The sequence below is a fragment of the Pan troglodytes genome, chromosome 8 (genome assembly GCF_028858775.2).
Source record: "Pan troglodytes isolate AG18354 chromosome 8, NHGRI_mPanTro3-v2.0_pri, whole genome shotgun sequence".
NCBI classification, from domain to species: domain Eukaryota; kingdom Metazoa; phylum Chordata; class Mammalia; order Primates; family Hominidae; genus Pan; species Pan troglodytes.
This window is the reverse complement of record NC_072406.2, coordinates 108,043,550-108,065,697: the sequence shown is the minus strand read 5'-3', so window position 1 is coordinate 108,065,697 and position 22,148 is coordinate 108,043,550. Positions and strand designations below refer to the sequence as shown.

Below are 22,148 nucleotides of genomic sequence, written 5' to 3'. Positions count from 1 at the left end.
AATTAACCAAACCTAGAGCTGCCCTAACTTGGACAATGAGGTAATGCCTTTTCCTTATTGTCTGAGGTAACTGAGATGAAGTTCTCCATGAATTGCAACCAAAAATATGCTAATTGGTAAACTTGGGGTAGAGAAGGTCTTAGGAAGCTTAGGAAGCAAACAAGAAAATCTAAAATTCACAAGGGAAAAGATGAACAGATTTGACGTCGTAAAAATGTAAAATGCTTGCCAAGCTCAGTGGCTCATGCCTGTAATCCCAACAACTCAGGGAGCTGAGGTACGAGGATTGCTTGAGGCCAAGATTTCAAGGTCACTCTGGCAATACAGCAAGACCTTGTTTCTTAAATTTTTTTTTAAAATGACCTGGGTGTTGTGGCATGTACCTGTAGTCCCAGCTACTTGGGAGGCTGAGTGAGACCATCACCTGAGCCCAGGAGTTAGAGGCTGCAGTGAGTTATAATTGCACTCTGGGGGACAGAGTGAGACCTTTCTCAAAAAAGAATTTTTTTTAATTTAAAATGTTTGCCAAAATATATAATAAAGTTTAAAAGCAAGTAACAGAATATGACAAAAATATACAAAACATATTTAAAAGACATACTTCTTTTATGGACTTACATCTAGAAAAATATATATATTCTTTTTTAACTTGTGAATTAATTAAAAATAAAGCTAGAGAAAAATACTGAATATTGGTGAAGGCTCTGGGAAGTGGGCTCTGTCCTGCCTTGCCAGTGGAAATTCAAATTGGAAAAACATTTGGGAAAGGCATTTTATCACTTTCTAATAAAATTTAAACTGCATATACCCTTACCTTTGACCAGGCAACTTCACTTCTATGGATCTATCCTATAGAAGTTTTTATATATGTGTTCAAATATATAGGTACAAGGATATTCACTGCTTCATTATTAATCATAAATGATCTAAGTGCCATTGAATGGGAGTGATTAAATATATTAAAATAAACCTATATTATGGACCTATATATATATAGTGATACATAAAAAGTTCCAAGATAGAGTATTAATTTCAGAAAACCAGCTGGGCATGGTGGTGCACACCTGTAGTCTCACCTACTTGGGAGGCTGAGGTGGGAGGATTGCTTGAGCCCAGGAGTTTGAGTCCAGCCTGGGCAACATAACAAGATGCTGTATCTAAAAAAAACCAAGTTGCCAAATAATACATATGGTAAGATCCAATTTATGTTAAAAACAATCATGGCATACATACATATAGAAATACAGGGAGAGGAGAACTTTAAGGATGTACTCAAAGAACTAAAGGATGTCCAAACCATGAGGTGAAGAACGAAGTAGGGCTTTCACATCTTGACACTTCTACAATTAATCTTTTCCAGTGAGAACGTATTCCAGTATTACTTGTACAATTTTTTAAAGCTAGAGGGAAAAAGAGCAGAAGTCTGCATAGCTGAGCATCCTTTCTACTCTCTCATAGTATCAGCAACATCCCTCTTTGTTCTTTAAGTGGAAGTCATACTCATATAAAGGAGCATATTTCAGTTTAAGAATTCCTTGGATGCCAATGACTCTTCCACTACTCTGAATTGGTTTGAAAACACTGGGAACAGGCAAAGCCATACATTTCACACCCAGGGACTAAATTATCCATGTTTAAGAAATTAATCTTTTAGTGGGAGGCCAATGAACATGCTCTGCACCACCTGGCCTTTTCTTCTCTTCCCCACTGCTCTTCTCTACCTCAGAAGGGAAGATCACGCACACTTCCAAGCACATTTCTCTTTTCACAATTTACTGGGAGTTAGAGAAAATGTTTACATTCACATAAGAGAATAAATTGAAAAAAAGCAAAAATCCGCTAAGAAATTACATTTGGCTCCTAATACAATAATAATACTGAAACATATTGTAAATAATAACCCCAAAAGTTTTTATTTTATGCAGAGCCATGCATATACATGAAAAATAAACCCAGAGTCTATATATACTTTAATAGATGGTACTCTAATAAACTAAAATTGATATTGCTAAATCGGATTTTAAAGATTCTATAATATTGTGGGAAAAAATTCTATAAAGCAGAAATCTGTAGATCAAGTCACTTTTTAAATGATCTGCATTTTAATCTGAGTTGTTTCCTTCATTCATTTAAAAAGTGGCCATATTTTACTAAAAGTTAGAATATTCAATATTTATTTTAGGAAATATTCTGATATTGCTAATGCATGGTGTTCATCTATTAAGTTCTCCCACACAATTGCTTCATCAAATCAAATAGATTAACTCCTGGCTGGGCATGGTGGCTCACACCTGTAATCCCACCATATAAGGAGGCCGAGGCAGGCAAATCGCTTGAGCCCAGGAGTTCAAGAGCAGCCTGGGCAACATGGCAAAAGCCTGTCTCTATGAAAAAGAAAAAAACTTTAGCTGGGTGTGATGGTGCACATCTGTAGTTCCAGCTACTTAGGAGGCTGAAGTGGGAGGACAGCTTGAGCCTGGGTTGAGGCTGCAGTGAGCCATGATTGAGCCACTGCATTGCAGCCTGAATGAGACCTTATCTCAAACAAAAAAAAAAAAGGATTAAGTCCTGTGGGTTTTAAACTTATATTTTAGAAAGCACATATTAGCTGGGCATGGTGGCTCATGCCTGTAATCTCAGCACTTTGGGAGGCCGAGTTAGGCAGATCACCTGAGGTCAGAAGTTCGAGAACAGCCCGGCCAACATGGCAAAACCCCATCTCTACTGAAAATACAAAAATTAGCCGTGCATGTGGTGGGCACCTGTAGTCCCAGCTACTCAGGAGGCTGAGGCAAGAGAATCGCTTGAACTCGGGAGGCGGAGTTTGCAGTGAGCCAAGATCACGCCACTGCACTCTAGCCTGGGCGACAGAGCAAGACTCCATCTCAAAAAGAAAAAAAAAAGCAGATATTTATGAAGGTTCATAACAGATATTTATGAAGGTTCATAATTAGTTCATGTCCAGTTTATTGAGACGGCTTTGTGGCTCCATCAGGATTGAATGTTTCATTAAATAGCTTAGAGGGGATTTGATTTCAAATGTATTCATTAGTTGAATGAGACATACTATCAAAATACCTTTCCCAAGAGAATGCTCATATATCAGAAAACTAGCAGAGAGTTTAAATGAGGCACAAGTTTATAAAAGTAATCAGTGGGTACTCCTTCTATTTCTCTTCAGACTTCATATACCCCTCATGATGTCATGAGATGACTGTTTGGATTAATCATCTTCAGACCAAGACTCTTCAGGTTTGTTATGAGATTAAGATTTCTAATATTTTAATTAAAATACTTTATTATAAGACTTAAAACAGCCACATGGCTCTTTTCAGTAATAATCATTTCAAATACTCTTCTTGAGTTATAGGACCAAGAATACCATTGATTAGTAAACCATTTGTGGTAAATAAATATCCCATAGGATACATTTAAAGCTTTCTCCCCAGCCAGTGAATTCCTACAGTTTCTTTTCAGAGAAACTGAAATTGAACCATTGTTCTACTTAAATATTTAGAAAATGTTCTGATAATTTGCTCTGCACAAGGAATTTTTTCTTTTTCAATATTAAATGTTTAGCTTTATAATGAAAGCCATTCTCACCTTCTCATAAAGCAGCTGAGATACATTCTGTTGCTGCCTGTCCTGAAAACATTCATAAAGTTGGAGAAGCCTTGCGCATAATACTTGTTCTTGATTGAAGAGATGATGATGGCTGAATTGCAAACCCACAATGTTGAGGTCTAACTGGTATATTTCCCTTGAACCTTCCATTTTGTTCATAAATGAACTTTCCAGGTCATATTTTACTGCCTTTTAAAGAAAAATAAGTGCACGATGTTAATTTGATTCAGTTTCTTTTGAAATTATAAGTAACTTTTCCTTACAAAAGTAACATTTCAATTGTAGGAAAATCAAGAGATATAGAAAAACAAAAAATAATAATTTGATTCCTTTTCCTTAAATTGATTATGGCCCTTAATTTCATCAAATATATTTATATTACAGCATTTTAATCATCTTGCTATTAACTATTGTAATCTATCTCACTATTGTGTGCTGGTGGAGTGGAAGTTGGACTTTCAAGTTATAAAACCAAAAATAATTTCCTATAGAAACACTATGACAAATGGTGTTTAGAACCGTGGGCCAGAGTTAAATGAGAATTACTTATTAAAACATTGCTTATAAATGAATACACTGGTGATCCTCTGGGAAATTATCTTCAGGAGCCTGGGCCCTCTAAGCAATTCCTATAAGAAGAGCACCTGTTTTTGTATATGAGATTGTCTCCATTTGGATACCAGATTGTCCTTAAATTTCTGAAGTCTGTAGGCCTTAGATCATATGGAAGATGATTCATCTGTTTTAGTCCATCTTTTTTTTTTTTTATTTTTTGAGACAGAGTCTCACTCTGTCACCAGGCTGGAATGCAGTGTGCAGTGGCGTGATCTCAGCTCACTGCAACTTCCACCTCCCAGGTTCAAGCGATGCTCCTGCCTCAGCCTCCCAAGTAGCTGGGACTACAGGCGCATGCCACCACACCCAGCTAATGTTTGTATTTTTAGTAGAGACGGTGTTTCACCATTTTGGCCAGGATAGTCTTGATCTCCTGACCTTGTGATCTGCCCACCTCGGCCTCCCAAAGTGCTGGGATTACAAGTGTGAGCCACTGCACCTGACCACCTTTTTTTTTAAGTAAAAGCAAGTTTATTAAGAAAGTAAAGGAATAGGCCGAGTGTGGTGGCTCATACTTGTGTAATCCCAGCATTTTGGGAGGCCAAGGCAGATGGACCACCTGAGGTCAAGAGTTCGAGACCAGCCTGGACAACATGGCAAAACCCCATCTCTACTAAAAATACAAAAATTAGCCGGGCGTGGTGATGGGTGCCTGTAATCCCGACTACTTGGGAGGCTGAGGCAGGAGAATCACTAGAACCCAGGAGGCGGAGGTTGCAGTGAGCTGAGATCACACCATTGTACTCTAGCCTGGGTGACAGAGCGATACTTTGTCTCAAAATATATATATATATATATTTTTTTTTGAGTCCACTATTTTGAATTTATGCACATGTTTGAATATGCATGTGCTCAATATCATTGGTTTTCAGTAATGCAATTTACGAGGGTTGGTGAGTTACTTAGCATATGCAGCCTGATTCATCAATGCCTAGCCACTCCTGATAAAAGCCATGAATGCATCAACCCAAATAGGAGCACACTGAGCCCACTCTCTGGATCAGTCTGGTGTAATATGATATGCTCTTCAGTCTGTGCCATTGCTATTACACCTAATGTTGTCCCACCCCTAACCTGGTGTGGCAGACCCAATGCTCCTCAAGGACTGAAAGCCATCTGTACGGTGCCTAAATCTCTGCCTCCTTATTTTTTCCTGAGTTAGGAACCTTTCCTTCTTCCTTACTGGGTTTCAGGGAGGCAGACAAACAGCAATAAAGCTTGTTTATGGCTGGTAAGTCTTTGTTCTCTATGTAAGAGCCAACCCATAAAAGGGGAAACCTGCTCTTGATTTCACCTGAGAGTTTAGACAATTGGTAATAAGTTGGTAAACTGGCCATTAAACAGGAAAGAAAACACCAAGGAAAAATCATTTTCCGTTTAAAACAACTAAACTGTAAATGAACTTTTGAAAATTAAAGTTCCTAAGCTAGAGAATCCTGTCTTGTTAAGCAGATCCAGCACTGGTTGAATAACTGTGTTGCTCAGTTGCTTTGGGTTTCTAATGGAGTGACACAAGCCTCTGCCCTTGGTCCTGTCCTCTTCAGCACCTACTGACTACAGTGCTAAGAAGCTAGAGGAGGGTAAATGAGGTGGTGGAATATCTAACAACAACCAAAGGAGGCAATTTAGACTGGAGAGCAAAAACTAAAGGTGGAAGTGACTGTAGGCTTCAAACATTTGAGGAGCTGTCACATAGATGAAGTACTTTATGTGTTCCTTATGGCCAAAAAAGGTCAAATAAGTAGAAGTGACCTGGAGACAGACTTTAACAACAGAAAACAAAGAACAATCAGAACTGTCCGCTGGGCGTGGTGGCTCACGCCTGTAATCCTAGCACTTTGGGAGGCTGGGCGGGCAGGTCTTCTGAGGTCAAGAGTTCAAGACCAGCCTGGCCAACATGGCAAAACCCCATCTCTACTAAAAATACAAAAATTAGCCAGGCGTGGTGGTGCACACCTGTAATCCCAGCTACTCGGGAGGCTAAGGCAGGAGAATTACTTGAACCTGGGAGGCAGAGGTTGCAGTGAGCTGAGACTGTGCCATTGCACTCCAGCCTGGGCAAAAAGAGTGAAACTCCGTCTCAAAAAAAAAAAAAAAAAAAAGTCCAACATTAGAATGAATTCTTTTGAGAGGTAGCAAACTCCCTGACACATTGGTTAAAAGCAGCACTTGACTGAGTGAGTTAAGTAGGCTTCTAGAACTAGGTAAGTGTGTTGTACCAAAAGCATAAAGATTTGGGCAACAATGAATCAAAGGCTACATAAAAGCACAAAAACATCCAAGCTGGTTGACATATAAAAATCTATGTAAATATATAAAAAGAGTGCTAGAAATGGGAGCAGAGGGAAGGTCATAGTCAAATGGTCAGACGAAACTAATCAGTAAATAGCAGGCAAATAGGGTACCTGGGGTAGTAGAGGTACAACAAGCTGTTAAAGTACCTGGCAGAGGCAGAAGCAAAGACAGGACTCTGATATGCATACAACTATTATATCTACCTTGGTTGCCCTTATATTTATTCTGGTGAGAGACCATAAATCAGCTTTTCCTTCAAGGCTGGCTGGGCAACACGAAAAATGTGAAGAAGATAGAAGAGAAAGGCAGGTAGAGGCATTTGTCTGACACAAAATCTAGGACATGATCTGTTAAGGATGCTACTGTCTTAGTCAATTTGTTCTACTATAACAGAGTACCTGAGGCTAGGTAAATTATAAAGAAAAGAAATTTATTCCACAGTTCTGGAGGCTGGGAAGTCCAAGATTAAGACACCACATCTCATGTCTAGTGTGGACCTTTTTGCTGTGTCTGCTGGAAGGGAGGAATGCTGTGTCCTCACATGGCAGATGGTGGAAGGGGAAAAGCCCCTTTATAAGGGCACCTAATCCATTGACAATAGCGGAGGGGCCTTAATGGCCTAATCGCCTTTTATAGGTCCTACCCCTTAATGCTATCACATTGAAAAAACCTGAATTTTAGAGGAGACACATTCAAATCACAGCAGCTGCAAGAAAGAATTTTAAAACTCAATTTAGACAGTTGGTGAGATGGCCTTTACATTTTTTCCAAATTATAGCAGTCCATGAAATCCTGTAATTGTGCTTGGATGAAGCTAGAACAGATGCACTAAAAGAAAGTTACTTGTTCAGCCCAGTGGTTTCCAACTTGGGATTCTAGATTATTACAAAGGTTAACCTGAATGGTGGTTAATATTTCTTCAATAATTGTAAATTATGCATTTACTTTTTATGATGCATTTGTTCATTTATTCATTCATTCAACAAATTGTTGTTGTTTCAAAGGCCTCTCTCCTAAAAGCAATGATCCCAGATAATTACACCAAAATATCTCTGCTATATCTGGAGCAAAATTTAGATAAAATGCATTGTCACTATAAAGTCTAGAAATTATGCCACATAATATCAAAGAATAAGATAAATAGCAGGGCTTTTCCCTCCTCTTTTATTCTTTTATGTTTTTATATTTTAATGGTGATAGATTCTTTTATAGTAAGCCAACTGGGAAAATACATGAAGATATTGTAATGTTTGGTATGGTGGTACCATTTATAAAATCTTGACAACTGTGTTCCACTATGAATTAGGATGGGGCAGAGACATTGCTAGTCTCTCATGGTATGATAAGCACCTTGTAGGAAATAACATTTTCTAAGATTATGCCAGTGAACTTCTTCTGTCAGTCTTTATCTTCTAAATTATATTAGGACCCTAAAAGCATACAGTGACTGAGGTGATGAGTTCTATTACACATAATATAAGCATTCGTTCAATGCTACGCATTTGGGTAGGTGTTAGCAATAAATTATAAAACAAGCCAATAAAACAAAACAAAAACCCTGCCCTGCTTGCAGTCAAGCAGAGAAAATACTAGGTAAACGGAAAATATAGATACAGAATGAGCCTTAACAAAACTGTAATTCAGTCTTTAAATCAGTTAAGTCCCTGGTTGGATGAAGATGATCATCCTCAATACGCTTAACAAAGCAAAGGATGGAGCATTTCTGCTGGAAGATAACATCATCTCGGGCTTCTATAATTTTTCATATATAATAATGTAGAATATAATTTTTAAAATCACCTGTCATAATAAGAGGCAAGACTAAATGAGCAAAACCAAGAGAAAAAATAGATAATAAAAAGATTCATAGTGATCCAAATATTGGAGTTACCAGATATGAACTTTAAAGTAGCTATTATTACTGTATTAAAAATAGCAAAAACCCATGAAAAGACTAAATATATCTCAAGAAAATTAGAATATTTACAGAAGAATTAAATGTCGAATGAACACTTTCAAGCAAAAAATGTATTGAAAATATGTAAAATTAAGAAGTCAGCAGATGGGCTGGTCTGAAAATACGGTGGCAGTACAGTTTTAGATCTTCCCAAATTCCTATATTAAAAGAGGCAGAGCAACTAGACAGCAAAACCAAAAATCCACGGACAAGATTTATAATAGAAGCAGTTCTCAAGAAATGCCCCATGAAACCCAAAACACAAGTCAGTGAAGACAAATCATCAATATTCAGAAGGTCTGAATAGCATTGGCGATTGTGTGGGAGATAGCAGAGAGAAGCAATGGAACATCTGATAGACCTGACGAGAGTCCAAAAGAGCCAACAGAAATGCACCAGAAAGTACAGCAGGCCAACTTAAAAACAGCAGCTAAAATTGGAACAGGTTTTGTCTACTCCAATTGTGGATGGTTGGGTTAAGGACTGAAGGAGCTGCAGGAATCTAGTTCCCAGGAATTTTCAGAATGAGGCTTCACACTGAATAGAAACTACTGGGAGTGAAATCGAAACTAAGAAGTACGGGGACCACAGGAATTAAGGAAAGAGGAGGTCCAGAAAAAAATCTGGGGAAGGGAACAGAGCCAAGACATTTCAGAAATCCAGCCACAATATATTTTAACACGACACAAAAACAACAGGTCTGTGAAAATAGAAAAGTTATTTGAACTGAGCCTTTTTATAAAAGTTCAGGAAAAATAATTTTATCTAAAAATAAGCAGTAGAAAAGGATCAAGATTAAATCCATCAAAGTTTCTATAAGAAAAAAGAATAAACAGCAAAATAACAGCCTACAGGAAATCAAAGCAAACCAGAAAGGTATCCAAAACCAGATAAAAATAGAAATGTGGTTTTCACAGTGAGCTGAATTTATATGGAAGTTATATGACATTTAAAAACATAAATCAGAATTAAACTCAGAAATTAGGTGAAAGAAAATGGCAAAAAATTTAAAATTTAGAAATTAAGCCTATACTAGAAAGAACACAAGGGCAAATAAACACTACCAAATCTTTTTCTTAAGGTGAAGAAGGGGATATTTTAAACATATAAAAGAAATAAAGGGAAAGAACTCATTGGGTGGATTTAACTGGAGATAAAATATGGCAGAAAATTATATAAGTGAATGGTTAAGACAGGTCAGTAGAATATATGCAAACTAAAATTCAGAGAGAAAAAAGAATTTTTTAAAAAGCAAAAGTAGAAGACAAATTAGAGAAAATATAAAATCTGAAAGGTCCTATTTTTTGTGGTAAAAAATACAAAACATGAGATCTACCCTCAACAAATGTTTAAGTTTACAGTACTATTAACTATAAGCACAATGTTGTACCATAGATCCCTAGGGCTTTTTCATCTTGCATGACTGAAATTCTATACCCTTTGAACAGCAACTCCCTATTTCTCTCTTCCCAAGCCCCTGGCAACCGCCATTCTACCTTCTGCTTCTATGAAGCTGAACTACTTTGGATACCTCATATAAGCAGAATCATGCAGAATTTGTTCTTCTGTGATTGACTTATTTCATTTAGTATAACATCTTCGAGCTTCACCCATGTTTTAGCATATGACAAGATTTATTATTTATGGCTACATACACCGTGTTTTCTTTATTCAACTGTCAATGAACAGCTAGGTTGTTTCCACCTCTTGGCTATTGTGAATAATGCTGCAATGAACATGGGAATGCAAATATCGCTTCAAAATCTTAAATTTAATTTTTCTGGATAAATACCCAGAAGTGAGATTGTTGGATCATATTACAGTTCTATTTTAAATTTGCAGAGGAACTCCATACCATTTTCCATAGTGGTCGCACCATTTTACATTCCCACCAACAGTGTACAAGGGTTCTAATTTCTCCACATTGTTGCTAACACTTGTTATTTTCAGGGGATTTTTTTTTTTTTAAATAATGACCATCCTAACAGGTGAGAAGTGATATCTTATTATGGTTTTGATTTGCATTTCTCTGACAATTAGTGATGTTAGGCATGTTTTATATGTCTGTTGGCCATTTGTATGCATCTTTGGTTTTTTTTGGAGAAATGTCTATTCAAGTCTTTTTCCCATTTTTTAATTTGTTACTGAGTTAAATAAGTTCCTTATATATTTTGGATTTCAATCTCTTATCAGATATATGGTTTGCAAATATTTTCTCCCATTCCATAGGTTGCCTTCTGTCTCTGGTGATTGTTTCCTTTACTGCAACAGATGCATTTTAGTTGGTTGTAGTCTCACTTCTCTATTTTTGTTTTGTTGCCTATGCTTTTGGTGTCATATCCAGGAAACCACTGCCAAGAACGATGTTATAAAGGCTTTCCTTCACGTTCTCATCTAGGAGTTTTATAGTTTCAGGTCTTGTTTTTAAGTCTTTACTCCATCTCGAGTTGATGTTTGTGCATGATGTAAGATAAAGGTCTGATTTCATTCTTTTGCATGTGGATGTCCAGTCTTCCCAACACCATTTGTTGAAGAGACTATCCTTTCCCCATTGTGTAGTCTTGGCACCCTCTTGAAGATCATTTGACTGTATATACGTGAGTTTATTTCTGGGCTCTTCATTCTGTTCCATTGGTCCATATATCTGTCTTTATGCCAGTACCATCCTGTTTTGATTAATGTAGCTTTGTAATATATTTTGAAGTCAGGAATATAAAGCTTCTACCTTGAAGGTCCTTTGTGGTTCCTTATTAATTATTGGATTTTTTTCCATTTCTGTAAAAAAATGTCATTGGGAGTTTGAAATGCATTGCTCTAAGTCTGCAGATCAGTTTGGGTAGTATGGATATTTTTAACAATATTAAGTCCTCTAACCCATGAACATGGGATGTCTTTCCATTGACTAGTCCTTTATTTTTAAAGACATAGATGGTCAGCTGACTAATGTCAAAGATGACAATGAATTATAATGAGAAAAGGTTTATTGATTTTTTTCAATAAATGGTACTAAGTCAACTGGATATCCATGCGGATGAAATGAAATATGACCCCCTACCTACCACTATACATAGAAAGTACTTTCCACATTGTTTTCCAGATCGGTGGTAACTCTAAATGAGAAAGGTACAACAATAAACTTTTTAGAATAAAAACAGAAGAATACTTTTGGGACCTGGAGTAAGCACACTTTCTTAAACAGGCTATAAAAGGTGCTAACCCTAAAGAAAAAGAAAATGGTAAATTATACTACATTAAAATTAAGAATATCCCATCAAAAAGCGCAATTAAGAGTGATATGGTTTGGATCTGTGTCTCCACCCAAATCTCATGTTGAGTTGTAACCCCCAATGTTGGAGGTGGGGCTTGGTACAAAGTGATTGGATCATGGGGGTGGGTCCTTCATGAATGGTTTAACACCATCCCCTTGGGGTTGTTCTGGTGATAGAGTTCTCATGAGATCTAGTCATTCAAAAGTGGGTGGCACCTCCCCTCTTCTCTTTCTTCTTCCTACTCTGGCCTCGTGAAGTGCCAGCTCCCTCTTTGCCCTCCACCATGATTGCAAGTTTCCTGAGGCCTCCCAGAAGTTTCTTGAGGCCTCCCCAGAAGCCAAGCAGATGCCAGCATCATGCTTCCTGTACAGCCTGTAGAATCATGAGCCAATTACACCTCTTTTATTTATAAATTACCCAGTCTCAGGTATTTCTTTATAATAATGTCAGAATGGACTAATACAGACAGTGAGAAGATTAGCCATAGAGTACATTATATGAGGGCTCACATCCAGAAATCAACACATCAATAAGAAAAAGCAGACAATCCAATAAGAAAAAAATGGGTAGAAGTCTTAACCAAGCTTTCATAAAAAAGGCTGTCCTAATAACCAACAGACATGAAAAGGTGTTCAGTTTCATTAGTCATTAGGGAAATGCAGATTAAAACTTCAATGAAATACAACTTATGTACATCAGAATGGCTATGATTTAAAAGACAGATAATACCAAATGTTGACAGGAATATAAAGCAGCTGAAACTCTCACACACTTCTTATTTTGTGTATAGTTTGGTACAACCACTTTAGAAAATCATTTGGCACTATATAGTAAAACTAAACATATACAAACCTATAACCCAGCATTTCTACTCTGAGATATTTACCAACAGAAAATGCATACACACACAGTTATCAGAAGATGTGCAAGTTTTCATGGTAGTGTTATTAGTAATAGTCAAAACTGGATGTAACTTATATCCATCAATATAAGAATGGTTAATAAATAAACGTATTTTTCATACTATGGAGTTCTACACAGCAACAGAAATGAACAAGCTATTGCTGTACACAACAATATAGAGTACCTATTCTATTATTCCATTTATATAAAATAGGTAGAACTAACAGACAAGAGTAATGTAGTGGTAGAAGTTATAATAGTGGCTACCTTGAGTATCATTCATTTATTCATTATTTTTGTAAAATTAGCACCATACATAATTTTGCATTCTGCTTTTTTCACTTCAGATTTTATTTTGAGCATTTCCCCATATCATTCAATATTCCTTGAAACTATAATTTTAAGGGCTATTTAACATTTCATCATGATTTAGACATTATATTAGTAGACTTAGTATCTTTAAAGGATAAATCAACACCACAAAACCACCAGCTATAATTGATATTACAAGAATTTTGACCATAATTACAAATAAATTGTTGTTGGTTACCTTCCTGTATATGGTCTTAAGTAATGGATTTAAAGGTTCCTTCCTTATGTTTAGTCTGAAATTCCATGACTGTTTAATAGGTGTAGGTAATGACATTATTTCTCCACTTTCTCCAAACCAACATTTTCCCTATCAAAAATATTTAAGTATAGTAATTAAATATTTTGCTAAATAAGTCACATAGTAGCCAGTGTTTTAACTTGTTAGGTGGTGCACTTGCCTCTTCTAGTTTAAGCAGGCGATTTTCCATTTTGTTGCAGGTCTTTTTATATATTTCTGGCTTTCTCTGAATATAGAATCCTTCATCTTCTAAAATACGTGGCATCATATCTTTTGGCAGTTTGCGCTGATTGACCACTTAATAACAATAAAACTTAGATATTACTTTAAAGTCCAAAATATTAAATGGATATTGACCAAATAAGTAGTACAAACAACTATAATTACACCCTACTACTGAAGTCTAGCAGAAAGCCTCTCTCTCACTTTCTCTCACTTTCTCGCTCGCTCTCTCTATCTATATATAAATACATATGCCTATATATGTACATTTTTTAAATGAAGAATGAGTTCTCTTAATCAGTTCCCTTAATTCAGGGAAGTCATGAAAAACAAATATAGAAAAGTTACTATAATTTTAGATCAGTACTTTTTATTTATCCAGCATACAGTAAAGCTATTATCCCATAACATAATTCATGAATGACTTGAATATTTTACTGGGAAAGAATGTTACCTGGAGAACTACTTGGTACAAAAATATTTGCCTTCTGTTTTTTTATTTGTTCTTGATCATCTTCATAGTCAGCAGCTTTTACTTTGAGTATATCTGTCAAAATGAATTCTTTCATAAACTCTTCCTCTTCACTCTCAGCAACATTTTGTAAATTAACACCAAGTGAAAAGCATTTGGGATAACTATGGTTTACTGGTCTCTGTTGAATACCAAAAAGGAAAATAAGTTTACATGCTTGTCTCCAATGATTAATATGCAAATAAATGTAATGTACTGGAACCTTACTGTGAACTGTGCGTCTGATCCTGCCACCCACAGAACAAGTTCCAGTTGAACTTGTGTTACAATGAAATTTCACTGAATTTAGAACTCATTTAAGGTTTAGTATTACACAATATGATTTTTCTATAGCCCATCTTTGCAATTCTTCACTGAAAGACTGCTGAAATAGCCCTTCCTCCCCTATGGAAAATGTTCTGAGATACTCAACTGTAATATTTCAACTACTGAGAATACACAGTGTAGGGCAGGGTCCAAAGATACCAGACCATGTGACCCTAAATCCTTTTTTTCCCCATCATTCAGAAAACAGTACCACCTAAAGTGCTGTAGAGTAGGCATGCTTTTTTCTACAAGGTATTCATGAAAAAAAAAAAAGAAAGAAGAAAGAAAAGTAAAGATTCAGCATAGAAGTCTAGTAGAGTGATTATAGTGAAATTCTGATATATGATATATATAAAGGTTATAAACAATTTGAACATAGATGTGGAAACAGATACATTACTAAATATTAAAATGAATAGATCATACTCATAAATTTAATGAGTCTATTCATGAAAGCAAAATCATTATTTTGGATGATTTTATCTGTCTAATTTGAAATATACACATACTGAACAACAGAGACAGTGTGTGAGTCAGACAAAAATCCCTCAATTTTCAAAAACACACATTTAGGGTAAATAATAAAATTTAAAAAGTTAATCACAGAATTCCTTTGACTAGATAATCCCTACATGGCCTCGATCAATACTGACAAAGTTAAATAAGTAATGTCATTAAACATCAACTAGGTTCATATAAAATCATATCATCACACCCTCCCTCCTATATCCCTGCCATGAAATCAGGATAATATTTTATATCCAGAAATCTTCATGATATCCTTTTCAGAATTTAAATAAAGTATGCCAACATCTAGGAGCAAGATTTGGCGGATCTCCACATGGGGGCTCTCTTTGAAGATCCCAGTCGTAGACTACAAAGCCTCTTTGCTCCAACTGGAGCTCTCATAACCAAGCTTCCTTTATAACACCCCTTGTGTGGGCCAGGGCTTTCCACCTGCCTTCAGAGCTAAGGTCTGCCCTGATGGTAGACTACGCTGGGCTCTCATCTTGGACTCTAGCCTCTGAGTTATGACTCTGTGGGTCTTTTTTTTATAAGCCCTACCCAATCTGCCTATATTTTTAGCTTGAGACAAGCTGTGATCTGGACCAATACAAGTCCTACCTGCTCAACTGTTCCTCACTTAGTCTGAGTCCAGCTGCTATCCCAGATCACTTTCTTGGTCTTCACTATGCAGCTCACAGCAGAGCAATGTGTGTGCTGTTGGCTATTGTGTGATAGGGTGAATGGGGTCAGAAGATATAAGTCTAGATGGATACAAGTGAGTTTTGTGCAGTAAAAAAGGGGTAGTGTCCCTGCCCCTTCTCACAGGAACATGCCTTGTTAACTGTGGTATGAGAAGCAGAACCTTCTGAAAGTAACCCCAGGCCTCACTCTGCGTTGCCCAGATGAGATATCTGGAACGAGGGCTCCCCTTTCTCCCAGCAGGAAGGTGCCACACTCAAACTCAGCCTCTTACAAAAGAAGTAGTATTCTCCTTTCTGTGATGGGGACAGTAGTCACTAGCTGCAGGGCAGATAGCTTTTCCAAACAACTTCTCTAAACAGCTCACATCTAAACCTTGACTTCCTCATACCCAAGAAGCCCATTTGCCCCACTCTTTACTCCTACTGACCTAATATCTTTATGCTTGCCCTACAAGAAGGAAAAGTGGCCACAGCCACAGCACCTAGCCCTGGCATACTCTGCTGGGTGGGAGGATCAGAGATACGGCCCGCTTTTGTTTTTCCAGAAAAGCCTATCTTAACCCAAATTGTGGGATGCTGGGAAGTCAGATGACTGATTAAGAGCATAGGAAAGTTTGATACCCATTTAATCAATATTCATTCAAATATTCATTGTGTGCCTAACATATTCCAGGAAGAAAATAAACAAATAGACACAGAAATATACATTAAGTGGTGATAAGTGTTATGAGGAAAAATAAAGCAGGCTAAGAGGATAGAGAATGCTGGGCTGGGTAGGTTGGGGGTACTATTTTAGATAGGGTTGTCAGGCATAGCATCTATAATAATATGTCATTTGAACAGAAATCCAAAGTTAGCGGGGGACACAGCTTACGGAAAAGGAAAGAGCTTTCTAGGCAGACACCTTGGTACAAAGGCCCTGAGGCAGGAGCTTGCTGTAAATGAGAAACAGGAAGGAAGCCAATGTGGCTGGTGTTAGATGACAGAGAGGAGAGTAGTGAAAAATGAAATAAAGTCAGAGAGGTGCTAAGGGAACCAGGTCCCCCCTGTAAGGACTTTTATTGTGAATGAGGTAGGAAACCATTAGAAAGTGTAAGCAAAAAAAAAAAAAAAAAAATCTGTCTTAGATTTTAACAAGGTCACTGTGATGACTGTATGGTATGGAAAATGGACTACAGGGACAATAGTGAATACAGAGGGAGACAGTGGCAGTGATTCTGATGAGAGGCTATGGTGAAGTACCAGAGAGGCTGGTGAAAAGTGGGTCCGATTTGGGAATACTTTGAAGGCAGAACCAACAGGGTTTGTAAGAAATTGGATTTGAAGCATTTGAGTAAAAGGAAATCTGAGGATGAGACCAAGGTTCAACTGAGCAACTGGAAAAATGGAATTGCCATTTACTACTGTGATTCTGTTTACATAAAACTGTGTGGCCAGATGTGGTGGCTCACGCCTGTAATCCCAACACTTTGGAAGGCCGAGGTGGGCAGATCACCTGAGGTCAGGAGTTTGAGACCAGCCTGGCCAACACAGCGAAACCCCATCTCTACTAAAAATACAAAAATTAGCCCGGTGTGGTGGCACATTCCTGTAATCCTAGCTACTCGGGAGGCTGAGGCAAGAGAATCGCTTGAAGCCAGGAGACAGAGGTTGCAGTGAGCTGAGGTCATGCCACTGCACTCCAGCCTGGGTGACAGACCAAGACTCCATCTCAAAACAAAACAAAACAAACAAACAAAAAACTCTGTGGCTGGCAAGATGGCGGAATAGGAACAGCTCCAGTCTGCAGCTCCCAGCAAGACTAACGCAGAAGGCCAGTGATGTCTACATTTCCAACTGAGGTACCTGGCTTGTCGCACTGGGACTGATTAGACAGTGGGTGCAGCCCACAGAGGGTGAGCAGAAGCAGGGTGGGGCACCGCCTCACCCAGGAAGCATAAGGGGTTGGGGAACTCCCTCCCCTAGCCAAGGGAAGCCCTGAGGGACTGTGCCATGAGGAACACTTTTCCCATGGTCTTCTCAACCTGCAGACCAGGAGATTCCCTTGGGGGCCTACGTCACCAGGGCCCTGGGTTTCAATACAAAACTGGGTGGCTGTTTGGCAGACACTGAGCTAGCTTCAAGAGGTTTTTTTGTTTGTTTGTTTTTTGTTTTTTTTTTCATACCCCAGTGGTGCCTGGAACGCCAACAAGACAGAACTGACAGAACCGTTCACTCCCCTGGAAAGGGGGCTGAAGCCAGGGAGCTGTGTGGTCTAGCTTTGTGGATCCCACCCTGACGGAGCCCCGCAAGCTAAGATCAACTGGCTTGAAATTCTCACTGCCAGCACAGCAGTCTGAAGTCGACCTGGGACGCTCAAGCTTGGTGGGGAAGGGGCGTCCGCCATTACTGAGGCTTGGGTAGGCGGGTTTTCCCCTTACAGTGTAAACAAAGCCACGGGGAAGTTCAAACTGGGCAGAGCCCACCACAGCTTGGCAAAGCTGCTGTAGCCAAACTGCCTCTCTAGACTCCTCCTCTCTGGCCAGGGCATCTCTGAAAGAAAGGCAGTAGCCCCAGTCAGGAGCTTATAAATAAAACTCCCATCTCCTGGGACAGAGCACCTGGGGAAGGGGCGGCTGTGGGCACAGCTTCAGCAGACTTAAACGTTCCTGCCTGCCAGCTCTGAAGAGAGCAGCAGATCTTCCAGCACAGTGCTCGAGCTCTGCTAAGGGACAGACTCCCTCCTCAAGTGGTTCCCTGACCCCTGTGCCTCCTGACTGGGAGACACTTCCCAGCACAGGTCGACAGACACCTCATACAGGAGAGCTCCGCTGGCATCTGATGAGTGCCCCTCTGGGATGAAGCTTCCAGAGGAAGGAAGAGGCAGCAATCTTTGCTGTTCTGTAGCCTCTGCTGGTGACACCCAGGCAAAGAGGGTCTGGAGTGGACCTCTAGCAAACTCCAGTAGACCTGCAGCAGAGGGGTCTCTTACAAGGAAAACTAACAAACAGAAAGGAATAGCATCAACATCAACAAAAAGGATGTCCACACAGAAACCCCATCCAAAGGTCACCAACACCAAAGACCAAAGGTAGGTAAATCCATGAAGATGAGGAAAAAACAGCAGAAAAAGGCTGAAAATTTCAAAAACCAGAACGCCTCTTTTCCTCCAAAGGATCACAACTCCTCACCAGCAAGGGAACAAAACTGGACAGAGAATAAGTTTGATGAATTGACAGAAGTAGGCTTCAGAAGGTGGGTAATAACAAACTCCTCTGAGCTAAAAGAGCATGTTCTAACCTAATGCAAGGAAGCTAAGAACCTTGAAAAAAAGTTAGAGGAATTGCTAACTAGAACAACCAGTTTAAAGAAGAACATAAATGACCAGATGGAGCTGAAAAACACAGCACGAGAACTTTGTGAAGCATACAAAAGTACCAACAGCTGAATCGAACAAGCAGAAGAAAGGATACCAGAGATTGAAGATCAACTTAATGAAATAAAGCATGAAGACAAGATTAGAGAAAAAAGAATGAAAAGAAATGAACAAAGCCTCTAAGAAATATGGGACTATGTGAAAAGACCAAACCTACATTTGATTGGTGTACCTGAAAGTGACAAGGAGAATGGAACTGAGTTGGAAAACACTCTTCAGGATATTATCCAAGAGAACTTCCCCAACTTAGCAAGACAGATTAACATTCAAATTCAGGAAATACAGAGAATACCACAAAGATACTCCTCGAGAAGAGCAACCCCAAGAAACATAATCGCCAGAGTCACCAAGGTTGAAATGAAGGAAAAAATGTTAAGGGCAGCCAGAGAGAAAGGTCAAGTTACCCACAAAGGGAAGTCCATCAGACTAACAGTGGATCTCTATGCAGAAATCCTACAAGCCAGAAAAGAGTGGGGGCCAATATTCAACATTCTTAAAGAAAAGAATTTTCAACCCAGAATTTCATATTCAGCCAAACTAAACTTCATAAGCTAAGGAGAAATAAAATCCTTTACAGACAAGCAAATGCTGAGAGATTTTGTTACCACCAGGCCTGACTTACAAGAGCTCCTGAAAAAAGTACTAAATATGGAAAGGAAAAACCAGTGCCAGCCACTGCAAAAACATACCAAATTATAAAGACCATTGACACTATGAAGAAATTGCATCAACTAATAGGCAAAATAACCAGCTAGCATCATAATGACAGGATCAGATTCACACAGAACAATATTAACCTTAAATGTAAATGGGCTAAATGCCCCAGTTAAAAGATACAGACTGGCAAATTGGATAACGAGTCAAGACCCATTGGTGTGCTGTATTCAGGAGACCCATCTCACATGCAAAGACACACATAGGCTCAAAATAAAGGGATGGAGGAAGATTTGCCAAGCAAATGGAAAGCAAAAAAAAGCAGGGGTTGCCATCCTAGTCTCTGATAAAACAGACTTTAAACCAACAAAGATGAAAAAAGACAAAGAAGGGCATTACATAATGGTAAAGGATTGATGCAACAAGAAGAGCTAACTATCCTAAATATATATATGCATCCAACACTGGGGCACCCAGATTCATAAAGCAAGTCCTTAGAGACCTACAAAGAGACTTAGACTCCCACACAATAATAATGGGAGACTTTAACATCCCACTGTCAATATTAGACAGATGAATGAGACAGAAAATTAACAAGGATATTCAGGACTTGAACTCAGCTCTGGACCAAGTGGACCTAACAGACATCTACAGAACTCTCCACCCCAAATCAACAGAATATACATTCTTCTCAGCACCACATTGCACTTATTCTAAAATTGACCACATAATTGGAAGTAAAACACTCCTCAGCAAATGCAAAAGAATGGAAATCGTAACAGTCTCTCAGACCACAGTGCAATCAAATTAGAACTCAGGATTAAGAAACTCACTCAAAACTGCACAACTACATGGAAACTGAACAACCTGCTCCTGAATGACTACTGGGTAAGTATCAAAATTAAGGCAGAAATAAATAAGTTATTTGAAACCAAAGAAAACAAAGACACAATGTACTGGAATCTCTGGGACACAGTTAAAGCAGTGTTTAGAGGGAAATTTATAGCACAAAAAGCCCACAGGAAAAAGTGGGAAAGATCTAAAATCAACACCCTAACATCACAATTAAAAGAACTGGAGAAGCATGAGCAAACAAATTCAAAAGCTAGCAGAAGACAAGAAATAACTAAGATCAGAGCAGAACTGAAGGAGATAGAGACACAAAAAACTCTTCAAAAAATCAATGAATCCAGGAGCTGGTTTTTTGAAAAGATTAACAAAATAGACCACTAGCCAGACTAATAAAGAAGAAAAGAGAGGAGAATCAAATAGACACAATAAAAAACGATAAAGGGGATGTCACCACTGATCCCACAGAAATACAAACTACCATCAGAGAATGCTATTAACACCTCTACACAAATAAACTAGAAAATCTAGAAGAAATGGATAAATTCCTGGACACATACACCCTCCCAAGACTAAACCAGGAAGAAGTCGAATCCCTGAATAGACCAATATCAAATTCTGAAATTGAGGCAATAATTAATAGCCTACCAACCATAAAAAGCCCAGGACCAGACAGATTCACAGCCGAATTCTACCAGAGATACAAAGAGGAGCTGATACCATTCCCTCTGAAACCATTCCAAACAATAGAAAAAGAGAGACTCCTCGCTAACTCATTTTATGAGGCCAGCATCATCCTGACACCAAAACCTGTCAGAGACACAACAAAAAAAGAAAATTTCAGGCCAATATTTCTGATGAACATCGATGCAAAAATCCTCAATAAAATACTGGCAAACCAAGTCCAACACCACCTCAAAAAGCTTATCCACCACGATCAGTGGGCTTCATCCCGGGAAGCAAGGCTGATTCCACATATGAAAATCAATAAACATAATCCATCACGTAAACAGAACCAATGACAAAAACCACATGACTATCTCAGTAGATGCAGAAAAGACCTTTGATAAAATTCAACACCCTTTCATGCTAAAAACTCCCAATAAACTAGGTATTGATGGAATGTATATAAGAGCTATTCAGGACAAACCCACAGCCAATATCAAACTGAATGGGCAGAAGCTGGAAGCATTCCCTTTGAAAACTGGCACAAGACAAGGATGCCCTCTCTCACCACTCCTATTCAACATAGTATTGGAAGTTCTGACCAGGGAAATCAGGCAAGAGAAAGAAATAAAGGGTATTCAAATAGGAAGAGAAGAAGTCAAATTGTCTCTGTTTGCAGATGACATGATTGCATATTTAGAAAACCCCATCGTCTCAGCCCAAAACCTCCTTAAGCTGATAAGCAACTTCGGGAAAGTCTCAGGATACAAAATCAATGTGCAAAAATCACAGGCATTCTTATACACCAATAACAGACAAACAGAGAACCAAATCATGAGTGAACTCCCATTCACAATTGCTACACAGAGAATAAAATACCTAGGAATACAACTTATAAGGGATGTGAAGGACCTCTTCAAGGAGAACTATAAACCACTGCTCAATTAAATAAAAGAGGACACAAACAAATGGAAATATATTCCATGCTCATGGATAGGAAGAATCAATATCGTGAAAATGGCC

At 38.4% G+C, this 22,148-nt stretch overlaps 1 protein-coding gene and 1 long non-coding RNA gene across 3 annotated transcripts in view; one reads left to right on the top strand and one right to left on the bottom strand.

The window, feature by feature from the left end:
• Nucleotides 1-22,148, bottom strand: part of CC2D2B (coiled-coil and C2 domain containing 2B) — a 170,277-nt gene that overhangs the window by 80,255 nt on the left and 67,874 nt on the right. The window contains 4 exon segments of the mRNA XM_054660392.2: nucleotides 3,604-3,813; nucleotides 13,214-13,342; nucleotides 13,434-13,570; nucleotides 13,950-14,148. Of these exon segments, the coding sequence (XP_054516367.1) occupies nucleotides 3,604-3,813; nucleotides 13,214-13,342; nucleotides 13,434-13,570; nucleotides 13,950-14,148 (675 nt within the window).
• LOC104008264 (uncharacterized) overlaps nucleotides 1-22,148 on the top strand; it is a 170,331-nt gene that overhangs the window by 139,740 nt on the left and 8,443 nt on the right. Inside the window, exon 3 of one of the 2 annotated variants that reach the window (XR_010146996.1) lies at nucleotides 3,182-3,253. The exons of the other annotated variant lie outside the window; for it this stretch is intronic. This is a non-coding gene — a long non-coding RNA (uncharacterized LOC104008264). Of the gene's footprint in view, nucleotides 1-3,181; nucleotides 3,254-22,148 lie in introns of those variants that run through there. 2 annotated transcript variants of the gene reach the window in all.